General features: G+C 28.9%; 2 protein-coding genes across 2 annotated transcripts; one reads left to right on the plus strand and one right to left on the minus strand.

Annotated features, from left to right (window-relative positions):
- The first annotated feature begins 362 nt into the window (after positions 1–362).
- LOC137829474 (NDR1/HIN1-like protein 13) lies at positions 363–1,220 on the plus strand. Its single transcript, XM_068636276.1, has one exon. It carries the CDS (start codon positions 363–365, stop codon positions 1,218–1,220), a length of 858 nt encoding a protein of 285 aa, XP_068492377.1.
- A 9,267-nt stretch (positions 1,221–10,487) lies between these two features.
- LOC137829475 (uncharacterized) lies at positions 10,488–11,102 on the minus strand. The gene has a single exon (XM_068636277.1). It carries the CDS (start codon positions 11,100–11,102, stop codon positions 10,488–10,490), a length of 615 nt encoding a protein of 204 aa, XP_068492378.1.
- Between the last annotated feature and the right edge of the window lie 7,868 nt (positions 11,103–18,970).

Genomic DNA, 18,970 nt, shown 5'->3' on the forward strand with positions numbered 1-18,970 from the left:
CACTTAACCCATTTATCTAATCTTATCTTATCTATTAGTTTTCACATTTACACACATAATTACAACATAGAAACAACCAAACCTACCATCATCACACATTTCCATCAATCTAATTTTGTCTTTCTCCTTCCCTTCATCACCTTCAACCCTCCTTTCTCCTTCTTTCTTCCCTTTGCTCATTCATTCATCACATTGTCTCTCTTTCCCTCTCCCCCTCTCTCTCTCTCTCTCCCTATCACACTCATTGGGAGAGAGAACAAATCAAACCAAATCCTTCACTACAATTTATCAACAAACTCAAACTCTTTTGTGACCAAATCATCTTCAAGAAACACAACATAAACCTCGTCATCACCGTCAACATGGGTTCTTTGAACCAAGAAAGAGGTCATTCTCAAACAGAATCACCACCACAATCCAACAACTACCCCTCCGGAAAATCCATGGACTACCCTCCACCACCACCAACCACCACCTACCCCACCCATCCACCACCGCCAATGTACTACCAAAATCCTCATTACCCCCCCCAATACCCTAACGCTTACCATCCCCACCCCGGTTACCATTACCCCCAACCCGCCCCTTACTACGCTCCCCCTCCCTCCTATGAATCATCCTCTTCATCATCTTGCGCTCGGTGCTGTCGAAGCTTCATCTCGTGTTTCTTAATGATCATCACGCTCTTCTTTCTCATGAGCCTCCTCGTAGCTTTGACGCTTCATCCGCAACAACCAGAGTACAAGGTTGCCTCCTTGTCCGTAACAAACTTCACAACCCAACCAATCCTAGGAGGCCAATGGGACACCAAACTTTCCATCGGAAACCCTAACGACAAACTCGTGTCTTATTTCTCCGACTTTAAGGTTGACATGTCGTTCAAGGACAGTATTGTGGGCGTTAATCACGCGCCGGGACTTGCGTTGAACACGAAGGAGCACGCGGACGTGGACATGAGAGGCTTGCTGAACCAAGCGAATGGAAATTTATTGGACAAGAAGACAATGGATGATTTGGTGAGAGAACGAGGTAGCGGCTCTGTCACTTTCACCTTGAGGGTGTCTTCCATGGTCATTCTTAAGTCTGGTTCGTTTTCCTCCAAGCGTGAAGAGCTTATTGCAGTTTGTGATGGGTTGAAGGTCACGTTTCAGAATAATGATGCCACTTCTGGGGAATTGGACAACAAGGGAAAACCTGTTGAATGCATGCTTTATCTTTGAAGTGCTCATAACCTATAAATACCCTTTTTTGCAACACTATTGGTAGATTAAGTATAGTGAGATTATATAATTTGGCATTCTTAATTGATACATTCACAACTTGCACATTCTACAATCTTATACAATCTTATCTTATGAAATGATGAAAATATTCCTTTTTGATATCATAGGAGAGATTGTATATTGGAGCATGTTGTCAAATGTATTACTCTCATCAAATACTTGCTAATTATGTAATTTTTTTAACTCACCCTCAACTACCATGGTAATTTATGACCACCTCATCACTTTCATTTTCTCATAATTTTTACGATGTCCATGGTTATAAAAGTGCAACACTAGAGAATTCCTTTAGTTTCTTAAAGAGATACAATCTCATGTCTTTTCCTATTTTTATTTGTAGGAAGAGAATGGTAACTTGTGTATAGAATTGCATTTAGTAATGTTGTCTTGTATTATGGGATTGAGGGTTTCGATGAAAACAAGCTCAAGATTAATTAATTTTTGTTTGTTACTTTTCTTTTGAAGTTTCCTTTATCTCTCCTTTCATATATTTGTTCTAGTTTGATCATAGTTTATAAACTAGATTGGTTTCTAGTAAATCAATAAATGATTGTGTTCCATACAATGTCGCCACATGCACACTCTTAACAAAATTGTCGATAGGTACCATAGAAAATTAAATTAACATATAGGGTGCTTCATTTTATCATTGAAGTTGGATGAAGTTAAATTAAATTGAAAGTCATTTATGCTCTTACTAAATGCGTTTTCTCATTATAGGGTTTTTATTGATGTTAATAGTCTTCCTTATTTTGTATGAATGAGTTTTATGATATCTGATTATAGAATTTTCTCCTAAAAAACTATAAAAGAAAACCATATTAGGATAGAATCTATTATTATATATTGATGATGATCACATGAGAGAAGCTTGGGATGATTTCATTCTTAGCTTCTTATCTTCTGATCATATTACATAGGTTAAGAATGAAACTTTTGCTGATACAATAATGAGAGTATTTGGAGTCAAAACTACTATTGTCCTATTTGGAGTCAAAAAATGGTAATTAGAATTATGACTAACACAAATAATTTAAATAGAGACAACACAGATGCTGCAGTATTCCTAGCCCAACCTCAATTATTTTTTTCAAAATACTGCAAAACGAAAAAGTTGAGTCCCAACCCGTCAAAGAAAAACTTACTTGTGCAAAGCCAGCAGCAGCATATCATAACCAATGATGACTTCTGATCTGCTTGTGGCTTTGCTAGTGAAAACTCCAATGTTTTGTAACCGTCTAGTCCACTATTTTAAAAAAAAATCTTATTTTCTCTGTTACATGAATTTGAATCCTTTTATATAAGAGTTGTTTTTTTTAATCATAAAAAATTTGGCATAATATTTGTTACATGATATAGTGTATTTGTTTAAAATTCTTAATAGTGTAGATGAAGTTCATAAATACGATTATTAAAATTCATAAACGCGATTAGAATGACTCAAACCATGGTCAGAAATAGAAAAAAACTATATTAACAGATAGATTAACAACCTTAATTGAAATGTTTGAATAATAAAAATTCTACAACAAACATACTTTCACCTAATACAATTTGTATATAAATAAGTTTATACAACCTTAAATTGAAATGTTTCAATAATAATAAATTTTATAACATATATATTTCACCTAATTTGTAAATAATAAGTTTATACTATGTAGAATAAAATTATGAATTAACCTCCAACTGCATTAGGATATATTGTTCTTTATACAATATAACAATGTGTTGTCATGCACATTCATCATCTGCCTCAAAAATAAGTTGATCTTACGAGTGTTTTCTGCAAAAAAATTCATCCACTTCCCAATTTTTATTGGAGATTTTTTATTAGAACTTTGCATTTCACCGGTTTATTTGAACGCAAAATTACATTTTTGAATCTACCTCTTTGTATATAAATTACAAAAGACAGAGGTAAATTCTACACAACAATAAAAAAGTTAAAGATTTGCATTTGTGAAAAATACATCTTCATTAAATATATGTAAAGCAAAATTCTTTATAAAAAAAATATCCGATGACTTGTTGTGCACTAGGAAGCAGACAAAGCTAAAGTAAAATGCAGGATATGTAAGTTGTCTTCGACTTTCAAGCTGATAGTGTTTTCGTATAACTTACACTTAAATATTATTACATCAAAATAACTCTCCGCCACGTAATGGAAGAGAATGTGATGAAATTCTTCTTTTAACGCGTAACTATCAATGATGGGTTGTGCAGGTTCATATTGTAATGTACGTTGAATATATTTCTTTTTTGATCCGCAAGGGTCCAGTTCCGTAGCAAATATTATTGCAAAGATTCGGTCCAAAAAAAAATCATATAAGAGTGAAGGATTTAAAGATTAGCATTCGATAAAATTTTTGCATAGTATGAGAGCACAAACAAAGAATAATTAAGTCTAAATGAAAAGAAACAAAAAAAAACATATGGACAAGTCCTTCGGAAATCATTTGGTTGACAATAAATATGATAACATACATTTGAACATTGTATGATGTTTTTGGATGTACCTAGTGTTTCCTTACTTATGATTTTCGTTGGGTATGCGTTGTTCATTTGGTTTGGTTAAAACTTAATAAATACTAAAGTGGTTTAGCGTAGAAGAAAGATTATAGTTCATAAACTTTTTAGAAATTCGAATAAATGGTGTGATTGAGAAATCTTTCCACAATCACATCAGTTCGAATTTCTGAAAAGCTTCTGAACTAAAATTTCTCTCTCCTGTCTATGTATACTTTCCTTAGTAAACTACTTTAGTCATTTCTTAAGTTTTAAAACGAAAATCATAAGTAGGGAAACAGTAGATACATTCAAAAGCATTATACAATGTGTTCGAATGTATGTTTTCATATTTATTGTCAAATAAATGATTTTTGAAGGATTTCTCCATTTTTTTTTCTTTTTCGTTTGAGGCTTATATATTCTTTATCTGCATTTTCATATTATGCAAAACTTTTGAGATTTTACCAAATATTAATCTTTTAATCCTTCATTCTTAAGTATGATCTTTTTGTGGATCAGGCTTCGCAATAATATTTGCTACAAAAATGGATCATATATGGACCCTTACGGATCAAAGAAGAAATATATTAAAGGTACGTTACAGTATGAACTTACACAAACCCTTGATCATTGATGGTTGCAATGAATATATTTCCTCTTTGATCCGCAAGGGTCCAATTCCGTAGCAAATATTATTGCAAAGACACGGTCCACAAAAAATTTATATAAGAGTGAAGGATTTAAAGATTAGCATTCCATAAAAGTTGTGCATAGTATGAGAGCACAAACAAAGAATAATTAAGTCTAAATGAAAAGAAACAAAAAAAAACATATGGAGAAGTCCTTCAGAAATCATTTGGTTGACAATAAATATGATAACATACATTCGAACATTGTATGATGCTTTTGGATGTACCTAGTGTTTCCTTACTTATGATTTTCGTTGGGTATGCATTGTTCATTTGGTTTGGTTAAAACTTAATAAATACTAAAGTGGTTTAGCGTAGAAGAAAGATTATAGTTCATAAACTTTTTAGAAATTCGAATAAATGGTGTGATTGAGAAATCTTTCCACAATCACACCAGTTCGAATTTCTAAAAGCTTCTGAACTAAAATTTCTCTCTCCTGTCTATGTATACTTTCCTTAGTAAACCACTTTAGTGATTTCTTAAGTTTTAAAACGAAAAGCATCATACAATGTGTTCGAATACAATGTGTTCGAATGTATGTTTTCATATTTATTGTCAAATAAATGATTTTTGATGGATTTCTCCATATTTTTTTTGTTTCTTTCGTTTAAGGCTTATATATTCTTTGTTCGCATTCTCATATTATGCAAAGTTTTTGAGATTTTACCAAATGTTAATGTTTTAATCCTTCATTCTTAAGTATGATCTTTTTGAGGATCGGACTTTCACAATAATATTTGCTACAAAAATGGATCATATATGGACCCTTACAGATCAAAGAAGAAATTTATTCAAGGTACGTTACAGTATGAACTTACACAAACCCTTGATCATTGATGGTTGCAATGAATATATTTTCTCTTTGATCCGCAAAGGTTCAGTTCCGTAGCAAATATTATTGCAAAGACTCGGTCCAAAAAAAAAAAATCATATAAGAGTGAATAGAAGGATTGGAATAGGGCAGTTTCTTCCTGCACCCCTACATTTTTCTTCCTGCACCCCATAATTTTGTAAATTCCGAAACTGACCCCCATAATTTCAGGATCTGGGAGTGTGATACGGATTCATCAATTCGGAAGTGAATCATGTTGCATTCCGGATGAGGGGTTTTCCGGAAGCAAAGTTTGCATAAATTATTGATTTCCAGATTGCTGAATCCAAAAGCCTAATTTCTGTTACGGATTGGTGGATCTGTAATGATTTTTTTCAATTATGGATTTCTGAATCCGGAATGTATATTTTGAATTATGGATTGGTGGATCTGGAATGGTTTTTTCAATTATGGATGTTTTACAGTTTTTTATTTTGGATTAACACTATCATTCGTGTACTGCCGGAAGCATCAATCTAGGAGATTACCGGATGCGCCAATCTGAAAATTTACCGGAAGCGCCAATCTGAAAATTTACCGGATTTCATAATCCGGAATACAAAAAAAATGTACAGTTCATATAGGGACAGTTTTGTCTTTGCGCAACTTTATGGAGGTGCAGGAAGAAAAATGTAGGGGTGCAGGAAGAAACTGCCTTGGAATAGTCTTGCCACTGATTAGGCCCATTAAAGTTGGGTTTCAGAAAGCAGTGTGAGGAGTGTTCCAAACCTCTTATCTGTCTCTGGGTTTCTCTTATTCTCATTCATTTAAAAAACAGTTCTTTCTCACTGTTATGATGCTGGTTTATTAGTGATAAAAAATATAATAAATAGGGAACATTTAAGTGTTCAATCCTTTTAGATAGACTAAATTATTAAAAACAAAAAAATAAATCAAGAAACACTATACATTATAATTACAACATAGACATGCTGGTTTGTTAGTAAGAAACATATTTCTCATTTATTATTAAATAATTTTTATTTATTAATTTTATTATAGTAGTACACTTTATATTTATATTAGTAGATGCATTTATGAAATGAAATTAATGTAACTGTAAAATGTAATTAATTATTAATGTTTTTCCATCACAGCTCTTTAAATTTAATCTTAAATTTACAGTTACTGAAATTCAAATTCTAAAATTAAATTATTAACTACACCAATTTAACAATTGTAATCTCAAATTGTTTTCATTCATAACTGAAACAATGTAACATTTCAAATTTTTTGAATTAATTTTTTTTAAAATAATATAAGTTTAATTGAGCTTAATGTTTTATACCAATATTGTTGTTGTATTAGTTAATTTTAAAACTTTTCTTTAGAACGAAAATTAATTTTTATCTGTTAAATATTTTGACTGTATCAATTAGTTTTAACTTAAATTGAATTTACATATTTAAACGGGATAATCGTAAGATTATATATCCAATAAAAAATGACTTATCTACACTGAAATTGAATATAGTGGTGTTTGAGGGTAAACTTTTTTTTTTTCTCAGCAGTTTGAGGGTAAAATGGTAAGTGTGTAACGTTCTCTTCTTTTCAGCTCTTGGTGGAATGAGGCCAAAACTCTTACCTTCTCCTCCATAGCAGCAAAAATCAGTAAATATAAACAAACAAAAAATCTACCTTTTTCTTTTCGTATAAGAGTAACCTAGAAGTAACACGGTATAAAAGTGTATAAAACTGACTCATGGAATGAGGTTTGCACCCACTTATATATTAACTCGTGCATGGGACTATATATTATGGGTGGTCTGAGAGCGGTCCGATAGCTGATGACCTGACAAGCCCAATAAATACTTGTTAGGGTAGACTCAAAATGACTCTGATACCATATTACAAAGGGAACTTTAAGTCTAACTCAATCCCATAAAACCGATTCATTGAGTGAGGTTTGCACCTACTTATATATTATGAAAGACTATAATCTCTAGTCGATGTAGGATCTCCAACAACATGTATTAGCAATTTGTCTTCTCACATTAACCAAATCTTTAAATATTTTGTCTTGATACCAATAAATATGACTAAGTTTGTGTGCTTTGAGTTTAAACCTCAAAAACATAAAAAAAATATTGGTATATTGATAATTCTACACTAAATTATAATCATAGAAAAAAATAATTAAACGTAAATTTTTTGTTGAAAATGTAAACCACACGTAAAAAAATTGACCAATTTTAAGATTACATCATACCACATCACAATTGAAAGCTACTCTTTCTTTCATTTACAATTGTCAAAATAACATTTTATCAAATGCGCACAACATTTACCTTCACATTGTAATATGACCATAAATGCGGTGAACAAATTAAGAAAGAACTACTAATTAATTTCTAAAGTCTATATGAAAACAACAAACAATCACAAGTTATGCTAACTTTAAAAACTTATATCGACTGATATAAAAGAAAATATATATCTACTAGTAGCTTCAAAGTGAGAGTGATGGCTTAGAAGTCTATAACTCATTACTGCTCAAAAGCTACATAAACTATATCAAGTAATAAGACAATACAGAAGTTAATCCTGGTAGGAATTTAAGAAAAATTAAAAAGGCTAACAGTTGTGTTGTTATTGGTGAATAGTGAGTTTAGGAACAAAGATATAATAGGAAAACTATAGAAAAGAAAGTTATCTTTGGAGAAAAGACATTATTTATTTCTTAGATGTGTTGTAATAAATTGATTGTAAACATATTAAATAAGTATTATTGATCAAACTAGAAAACAACCTATAGGTTAATCATAATCATTCATAATGTTCAATAGGATTTCCGATTAGGTTAAATTAGATTTTTACTTCAAAAACCTCTTTATAATTCTGAAGTTCATTGGTGAGCCAGAATTTAAGTCATGTTATTTGCTTACTCTTCATTTAACTCAACAAAACATGAATTCACAAGTCAGAGAATCGTATGTTGATATGAACAGTAGAATGCTAAAAAGATCATGGACTTATATATAAAAACAACCATACCTCAATTGAAGGTTTGGTCTTGGATTACCTCCAAAGTTTTTTAGTTTGTTTTGTCTTTTCAGATTGATGTTTTGATTTTCTGCTATATATGTTTTCGATTAAAAAAATTAATTTATTTTAGGTTGATCAGGTGTTTATTTTGTTGTTTTTGAAGAGATGTCGTCTTTATTATGTTGAGTTGAATGTTAGGATTCAAGATATATAAAGATTAGACTACTCCTAAAATAACCCATATTTTTTTTTTCTTCTCGATAAAAAAAAAAAAAAAAAACACATGGAGAAAATGAACTTGGGCTTCTAGATAATCACATCTTAACAAATGCCTAGTAAATTTTATTTTTCCCAAATAAAATTGACCAAGAAGCATGAACATGAGTTTTGCATTGAAATCATTGGACAACAATGTTGATGAAAATCATTTATTGTTGTGACATCATTGAGATTTGAGGTCATTTCTTCAAAGATTTATAAGAAACATGGTACAATTGAGAATGATTGGTGCTGAACAGTCCCATTTCTTTGTCAATCTTGCTGGTGCCACCAAAACCAAATGCATTATAGTAATGAACTCAAGGGAACTCAATTGCCCTAGTCTTTTGATACCAACGAATATTTGTATCTGAGCATTCTGGAGAAAGCATTGAAAGAAAAAGTAATAAAGAGTTCTCATCATCAACCATCCTCAATGAGTCCAAGATTCATTTCAACATCTCTACAAAAATTACCTCTTCATTCTCATTGGAGTATAGATCTTGATGGGAAAAAAAAAACGCTGGTATGAGTATTCCCACCTGATGGATTTGTATTCCCCATCAGACAGCCTTATCAGTTAGCAAAGGGGATTGAACATAAAATATTTAGTAAATTAAGATACAAGTTAGGGTCCACTTGTTAGAAATATGAATAGCTTGGTAAGAAACATCTTTCCCATTTTTCATGTGCAATTGTACAGGTTTTTGGTCTGCTCTTCACAGAAATAACTTCTTCATTAATGGATACATAGATTTTGAATCAAATTATTGAAGAACTCCAATGGACATTTTTTCCACAATTATATTAGCTGGGAAGTATTTTCCTATTTTGGTTACTTACTATACTTCACCAGTCGTTCTTAAAAATCTTCCCTTTTACAATAAAAAGTCTTTTCCTGAGATATATACTCTAAGGTGTCTTCATGCGTGGATCAACATATATCATACAACAGCTCATAGCTTTCAATTCCAAAAATACAGAGGTCAATATATATAATCAATCTCACCTACACAGGAAATCATCCTTAGCAACAGTCATAGTATAGCAACACATCAAAATCCAAAAGAACATAAAATATAAACAAACCACCAGGCACAAATCTCCAACAAATATAAAAACTTAAAAGACCTATCTTTACAATTAACACAACAACCATGTAACCTACTACCTCAACAAAAAATCAAAGATAATCTTTTTCACTTCACAAAAGCTACTTCTTAGAGTCACTTAATCCAAGAACTAAGACAGAACCTCCAAACAATGCTTAAGATCATTTTGCAAAACACACAACTTCATCATTCTTACAAAGGAGTTAGAGAAACATACCAAAAAAATAAAAAATAAAAAATTAATTCATAGTTTTCATACATACAAGAGTTTCTAAGCACTAATCGGAAAAAGAAGAATTCTGGATCTTTTTCTTTATTAGTTAACCAAATCTAGATTTTTCTTTAAACCACAGGAAACCCCTCTATATAGTCAACTCTCCCATTATTAAAAACACACTTATTTCGATGTTTCCAAACTTCTTACTAAAAAATAATTAATCGAAATTCCCAATTTTAAGTTTTAGGGTTTTGAAAAGATAGAAATTCATCATGCGTTTCAAGTAATTTACCATTTTGTATGGTATACCACTCACCACAACGGGCAAAGTAAAAACAACAACATCAACAAAAGTGAGTCCACATCAACCCCATTCTCCAAATGCACCCCAAATCTATGAACTGTTAAATGCATGTATCAATATCAAGAATTATGTAAATAACACAGAACACAACCCAGGTCATAAAAGAATTGTTTTCTTCTTTATTATAGTTAACAAGTTGAAGAACAACAATGTACAAAGCAAAGCTCTGTGCAGATTGCATTACATGAGTCGCATATCAATCTGCATAGCACTCGGAAGGAGCGACCAATATTCCAGTCTCGTTTTTGTCGTTGTACTCCGGAGAGAACGCAACCTGCAAAGGGGAGCATCCTAAAGACATAAAGCGAGGCTTGAAGCCTAGGCCACCGAGCTTGAACTTAATCCAAGCACGCAAAGTGATTGCAAAATTGACCGAACCATGAGCACGCCGCTGCGCCGCCATTTCCCTGAGCACGCCGCCAGGGAACTTCTCGGTGTCCACCGCAAACCTAGCTTGGAAAGGGGTGTTGGTTTGGACTTTATTGGAGAGAGGTGGCGGTTCCAGCGGGAGAGAAGCGAGGGAGGAGTTGTTGAACCATAGGACAAGGTGCAGCTTCGCGTACCATACAACGAGCAAGGCATTGGGGTTTTCCAGAAGGCCCTGGAAGTCGAATGTGACCGCGTGCTTTTGATGCACGGTGGTGTTTATTGGCATGGAGGTCACGGTGAGAGACGTTACTTCGAAGGAGGGGAAGTGGGGTTTCAGGAGAATACACAGGAGCGTGATGGTCATAGCCATGAGGCAGGTGATGATCACGGCGCCGGCGAAGTGGAGGAGGTTCAGGTAGAAGTTACGGTCGGTTGTCGGCATGGTGAGTTTGTGACGGTAGCAATGAAGATCAGAATGAGGAGCACGGAAACACTTCTTATTTGTTGATGATAAAATAAAGAACAATGATAAATGGACAACCACATTTTTTCATACAATCACGTTAGAACTCCCAAATATTATTTTAATATTTTTTTTATATCATTTAATTACAAATTTATCCTTTATTATATATATTTATTTTTAAATTTATTACATTACGGTAGGGTAATAATTTTCCTAAAATAATAATGATATATTGAGAACTCTATTTTTTATACTATCACGTTAAACTTACACTACTATTATTTTTATATTTTTTTATATCATTTAATTTTAAATTTATCTTTTATTATATATATTTATTTTTAAACTCATCGCATTAAAAATTATATATAACCTATGAAAACATCCTTTCGAGATGATAAGATAATGCGAGTAAGAGAGTGAGAAAGTTATTGTTTTAAGGAGAAAAGAATGCGAAATGACAAGTTTGTTGAAGAGCTTTGTATACTACACCTTATCTCGTCATTGTTCCAAAGGGTGGTGAAGAAACTACAATGGTGAGGGTTGAATCAAGTGTTCTTTCCCTGGTTTTCTGCAATTTTTGCATGAACTTTAGTGAGAAGGAGTAAAAGCAAGATACTCTTTTACGTTTGAAAAAGAAAGCTGGCATACATGGTTTTAACACACTGTTTTTAATGATGACAGCGATGAATCCTTCCGTTTAAATATTTGTTTATGTGTATTTTTTATGTGATAGTATTAATAATAACTATGCATTAATGTTGATACTTAGTAATTGATATGTATTAAATGTATTATTAATTGATACTCACTATATATTTAATGTCCTAGCATTTACTATTTATTTAATGTTCTATATTTAATAAATGAGTTAAATATATTTTTTTATCTCAGTGAGATTTGTTTTTGTCCTTAATTTAATATTTAGATTACATGTTGTAATAAAGAAACTATTATAATCAGTTTACTAATATTTTTTTATGTAATTTATTAGTTATCATTTTACCTAGGAAACTAATATCAATTGTTAAAATTGATTTAAGTCCTAATCACACCTTTCTTATGGATCACTCTAATTCTCATTGTTTTCATATTGGTGTTCACTCTCCACACACAAATATATACTCTCACAACACAAATATTGGTAGGATATAAGTAATTTGTTCATTAACCATTCAAAACATCATTGAAAAGCTTATAAAAATTCTTTCCCTTATAACATAGTTGTTTGAAAACAAAACGAAACCAAACTACCAACTCTTTTTTGAAAGAGTTATATAACAAAATAATGAATTTCCTGTAATAAATCACCATAAAATATTTTAACATCTTAGTCCATATTTAAAATTTGCTTGTCACATAACAAAAAAATTGATAATGACTCATTCCAATCATTTATTTACTGTAAGTATCTAAGAGGTCAAAAAATTCGAAAGTCAATCTCGCTTGAAATTACATTGAGGAAAAACATATTTAACTCTTAATAATCTTAATAAGTTTATTATAATGATATCATTTAAAAAAATATATCATTAATATCATTATGATATAATTTTTAAAAAAATGATATTATCTTTTATAGATCAATTTAAAAATTAAATATTAATAGCTAAAACTTTGATAACTAATTTAGATACCCATTAAGAAACAACTTTAGATACCAATAATTGTTTAGTCTCTAAAATAGTATATAATTTACTCAATATAGGGACTAAGTATTTATTTTGCTCTAAATTTGGTTATTAATTAATAATTTTTTGTAATGGTACTATAAGAAAATCACTAAATATCAACCAAATTTAGAGATCATAAATAATTAATCACTATATTGACTAAATTATATAGTATTTTAAAAACTAAACAATTATTTGTATTTAAAATAATTTTTATTATTAATAAAAAATTATAAAATGATTTCTAAATTGGTATCTAAATAAGTAATCAAGGTTCATACCTACTAATATCTTAAATTCTAAATTAGTTTCTAAAAGACTAATATAAACTATAATTTAAAATATAAAATAATAAGTAACAAAAACCTTAGTATAGTAGTTAATAATCATACCATTTTAAAAAATATTTTATAAATTTGTATTAATAATAAAAAAACTATTTTAGATATCAATAATTTTTTTAATTTATAAAATATTTTTTAATTTAGCCTAATAGTAATTAATTATTTTGGTCTCTAAAATTAATTTTTATTTAATAATTTTTTTAATATATATATATATATATATATATTATGTTCAATAAATTTTTATATTTTATTTTTGTTTTTCATATTTTTAAATTTTGTCCCTTGAAAATTTTACAAATAAATTTTGGTTAGTTTTATTTATTAATATCTTTTAAATAATGATTTGTTCTTAGTTCAGTGGTCAAATAAAACTAATATGTATATTATTTTAATTTTTTTAAGAAAAAATAAGTAATGTGATGTAAATGAACACTACAAGAAAATTATGAAATAGAAACCAATTTTTAGATAAAAAAATAATTAGTTGCTATAGTTACTAAGAGACTAACAAAATGTTGGTTTCTAAATTAGTTTATATTATTGTCAAAGGATTTTTAAATTGGTGTCTAATTAGCAACAAAGGTTTTTGTTACCAAATTTAAAATTTAAATAATTGGTAGCAAAAACCTTGGTTGCTAATTAGACATTAATTTAAAAATCATTTAACAATAATATAAACTAATTTAGAAATCAAAATTTTTGTAGTCTCTAAAATGGTCTCTAATTTAGTCACTATAGCAACTAAATATTTTTTGTCTCTAAAAATTGATTTTTATGTCATGATTTTTATTGTTTTTCTTTTGTATCCCTTTTTATTTTCAGCTTTTTGTATCCCTTTTTATTTTCAGCTTTCTTACTCTTATGTTTAAAAATGAAACCGAAAGAAGCTGAAAATTCGAAAAAAAAAATCATATACTTATCCATCTTCATCTTCTTTGACTTATTTGATTCTCTTCTACCCAAAATATTAAATAATACAATTAATACAAAAGTTAAATATTAAATGATACACATACACTGAAAATATATTTTGCCAAAATAAAAATAGAGGTTTTATTTATTAAGCTGAAACAATAACTACACTGCACATTTTATTAATTAATTACAACATAGACAAAAAGATTAAAGAATAACACACATAAAACATATAAGAACATCCGATAGATCTAAGCACACCTAAAGGTCACATGTACCAACACATTCATTATCTTTATATAGGGGTACCAAAAGAAACTACGAAGGTGCATGAAAAAAATGTCCAAAAATAAAAAAAAGGACCACATGAGCCCAAACCCATTATCCTTGCCTAAATCAACACCAGCCCAATATGTTCAAAGACCGTCAAGATGTGTTTCAGATTAACAAATAACTCAAGCTATTATATGCTCTTTAAATTATATGAATTATACATATTTATGTTAATAAACACTGATAATTACAAAAATTAGATGTATTTTTTTAATCTTTAAATTGGAAACTGTGAATTTAGTTTTCAAGATTTGTCCAGTTACCTGAGTTTTTTTTTTTTTTTTTTATCTCTAAACTTAAGCAAACTTGATTCTTTAGTTATTTTATTTCACTTAAAACACCCCCTCTTTATCAAAAGTCAGTTTTAACAATTTTTTATTATTCTTAATATCATATAATTTATATTTTTTTATTAAGTTCACACAAAAATAATATTTTAATCACAAGTAAACTTCATATACAAATAACTAGTCGTATTTTTTTAAAATTAATTTTAACTATAAAGATAAAATGGTACTTGTAATTTCATCAATTAAATTATATTTTAATAATTACACTCATCATATCATTCATAAAATTTTCCCTCATTTTACATCATTTTCTATTCTCTTTCATTTAATTTAAACAATCCCTCTTTTTCCTAAATTTCATTTTTTTTCCTTCTCTCTATAACCATTCTTTAAATAAACACAACCTTAAAATTAGAGTGTAGAGAGAAAAAAAATATTTTAAACTTGAAAAATTAAAATAAACTAAAAAATAATGCCTAATTTTTATTTACATACTGTTTTTTATTATTAAAATAGGTTAGGTGTTAGATGGATAAATAGGTTAACCAAATTTTAATTTTTGATATATGATTAGTCCAGTTAAAAATGATTTGTGTTATGAAAGATGCAAAGTGAAAAGAAGTGAAGAGGTATTTTGTTTTTGATCCAGATTTTTAAATTTGGAGTTTTGTTAGGTTAGAGAATTTCCATCACCCATGCCTTCAACCTCAATATAGCCGCCTAACGCTGTTTTTTTCTGCTTTTCACATTTTGTCTCTTCTAAAATCACATCAACTAATAATCAATGCACATCCACTACCTCTTTTATTCATTGCCAAAACGTGTAAGTCAAGTCCAATAGTCAATCATTTTTGTATTCATTAAAAAAAATCTTTTACTGTAGTTAAGGTAGGTTGTGTATAGATTCAGGAAAGTGTGAGAATTTGATAGAATAGACGAGCGAGAATTTAAGACGAAAATGGGAAGAAAGTTAAAAAATTTAGACTGATACAATATGTTAAAGTGGATTTATGAATAAAGTTTATTGAAATTTATTAAATATTTGTATTTATGATTATTTAAACCATTTACAGACAAAAAATGAAGGGCAAAAGTATATTTCATTCACTTGTCGGGTTGTCTTTCTTTTTCTTCTTCTTTCTCGCAACAATACTCAGATACGACACCGATCACTTTAGCAAATTGATGCTTACGTTTCTCACTATATCAACTTATTCAAACACGTATTCACTCGTCTCTCGATCTTTACAAACAATGTGTAACACTAAATCCAAACACAAACATAAATTTGTTTCATTTTACATTTTCTTATTTTTTTATATATTTTATGAAAAACGTTAGTCATCTTACAATTTAAATATTTTATGAAATTATGTTTTCATATCATATTGTGCATGTCTATGCATCCTAGCAGATAAGTCTGATGAAAAAAACCAAGACAAACTAAGAGTACCATCTTTTCTGCCGACCAAATTTGTTTCCTCATATATATTTCTTTTAATCATGTTATTTTATCAAGTATTTACTGACTATTTGTTGAAAAAAATATTCAATAATCTTAGTGAAATTTATGTTTTTAATATTTTTTGTTCGTAAATTTAAATTTAAAATTTTAGTTAAATAAAATAAGTTAAGTATCACTCGAACCAACTTATTGTTTTTATTTACTGTGAATCAACCAGGTAAATTTTTTTTTATTTTCCAATTTGGAATACGAAAATAGTTAGGTAAAATGTATGATTATAGTTAGGTAAAATATATGAATTGGCTTGAAAAATGGATAGATGGAGTATTTTTGTTTTTACTTTAATATATAGATAAGTTGAATGAATAGGGCACATAGAAAGATAAAAGCAGAAAAAAGCAGAAGTTGGGAATTTGAGAGTTTCGAAGAAGCAGTTGTAGGACCTGTGAAAGCTTAAATAATGGGAAGCTACATAGGGATGAGAGAAGAGAATAAGAAATCATCCTAAATGTTAGTGCATCTACCCAATCTATCTATTACTCACGTGTTAGCATGCCCCATCTCTTCAAATGCATACACATTTTTGTCCCTACTTTTTTATCATCTTTTTTTAATAATAATGGAGGATATTTACATTTTACTTTTTTAATTTATTTTTATATTAAAAACATTTTATAATATATAAATGGTGGAAATTTCACGTGATTTTAGAGAGTTAGATTTAAATTTAAAATTGATTTCTTAATATGATATCAGAGTCATTTCAAATTTATTCGATTATTTGTTAAATTCAACAAAAGTGTAAAGATGGAGATATTTCATAATATATAACAGATATAAACTTTATCTTATAAATCAATTTTATAATATTAAATTCGACAATAATTATTTGTAGAGACGGTAAGTATTTTTTAAAATTTATTTTATTTTCTCAAAATGTACTTAAAAGATTAAAAATATAATAATTGAGGAGAGTTTAACAATTCATAGTTACTTTAAATATAAATTTAAAAGTTGTTTAATTGGTCAAATGAGTTAGGCGTGTAGGTAGTTTTCAACAGTAATCATTGTTAATACAATTAACTTTTGAACTACACATAGAGAAAGTGAATTCATGGATACTATTTTTGCGGTCCTTAATTTGAACATACCGCAGCCACAAAATTTCCTCAATTTCATACCTTCTAACATTGGACTTACCTGTTCTGTCGGTGCTCATTTTCTTCATTTCAGAAAGATTTTTTTTTTCTTTTTGCACTGATAAGAAAATTCAAACTTGGTAGGTCCACTTTGAACGACCCAGAAGAAGCTCCATCTTCATGGCCTAATCAATGTTCCACACATGTATATCTAAATAATTAATTAATTATAATAATAATAATAATAATAAATTATGTGATAGGATTGTTGTTACTTAGTTAAAATATCAAGTTTCATAATAATATTTAATATGATTTTTTAAAAAATAATAATAATAATAACCAAAACACATTAAGTTTTTTCCCTTCCCTGGTTTGGTTTCTGCTACACAGAATTCATGAAGCAATAGGAATTTCTGTCTGTCTGGCCCCACAGATTCCACAAAAAGAATATAAAATTCATGGAACTGTAAATTGGTTTATTTTTCTAACAGAGTTCTGATTCATCAAATTACTCCTAAATTCATTCATTCATTGAATAGGTACGTTGATTAGTTACCCTCTTGTATAATTAATTACATTTTTAATTTCTATATTATTTATTTTAGTTTTTTTATAATTATTTCATTACAAGAAACCAATTTTTTTTTACTAAAATTATCTCTAATTTAATTATTATAACAACTAATTATTTTTTATCTAAAATTAGTTTCTATTTTATGTTTTTTTTTTAGTATTTAGTTTGTTTGTAAATATTTCTGAAAGCAGAGATCATTAAAATTAAAACACATCATGCGACTAACCATAACCAGAAACAAAGAGGTAATTATCATTTTATTATGATTAATAATATTATCTCATATAGGTGTATTATAATTTTTTTTTCCATTACGATATGACGTGAAAGAAGCATTATCATGTTGAAAGGGCCATAAAATAAAGGAACTAATAATTAATTTAATCTTTTGTCATAAAATTTGGTCCACTTTCAAATTAAAAATGATTATACTTTAATTTTCTTTCTCTACGTTATTTAATTTTGAATTAGTTTTTATACTAATAATATTTTTTGATTACTTATTAATACTTTTTTACTAATTACGCGTTATAAATGAAATTAAACAGTATAAAATTAGTTATATGTATCTTAAACTGTTTCAATCAATGGAAGCTGATTCATAGTTTAACAATAAGTTATGAAAAGAAATATATAATTATGTAATTAATTGATTTTGGTTCCACTACACTTCATTTTCTTCCATTTTTATTTTCTTTGTCAATCACATCATATATCAAGATTACACTTTCTTTCTCCACCTTTTTCCTTTTCATTTGATTTGTATCATACCCACTCAAATAGAGTGAAGATTAATCAACACTCAAAAGTAAAGAACCCCTTTATTTAGTTGGCAAGCATCAAACATTGACGAAAGCCATGAAAATGGACAAGTAAGAGGAACGTTACTCTTCACAAGCGTAGAATGTACACCTCCACGTATAGTAAAACTTAACATCAATACCTTTCTAATTAATTGCTCCAAAAGAAAATTATCCAATAATAAGAATGATAAATATTGTGGAAAAAAAAAAGATAAATTTGAGAGTACTCAAAATATGGATTTGGTCTAGTACTTATAATGCCTCACCAAAAAGAAATGTTATTTATTGCTAGCCTTTTGTAG

Source organism: Phaseolus vulgaris, chromosome 7 (genome assembly GCF_000499845.2).
Source record: "Phaseolus vulgaris cultivar G19833 chromosome 7, P. vulgaris v2.0, whole genome shotgun sequence".
NCBI lineage: Eukaryota > Viridiplantae > Streptophyta > Magnoliopsida > Fabales > Fabaceae > Phaseolus > Phaseolus vulgaris.

Coding starts and splice junctions, on each gene's coding strand:
- LOC137829475 (XM_068636277.1), bottom strand. CDS start 11,102: ATGCCGACAACCGACCGTAACTTCTACCTGAACCTCCTCCACTTCGCC.
- LOC137829474 (XM_068636276.1), top strand. CDS start 363: ATGGGTTCTTTGAACCAAGAAAGAGGTCATTCTCAAACAGAATCACCA.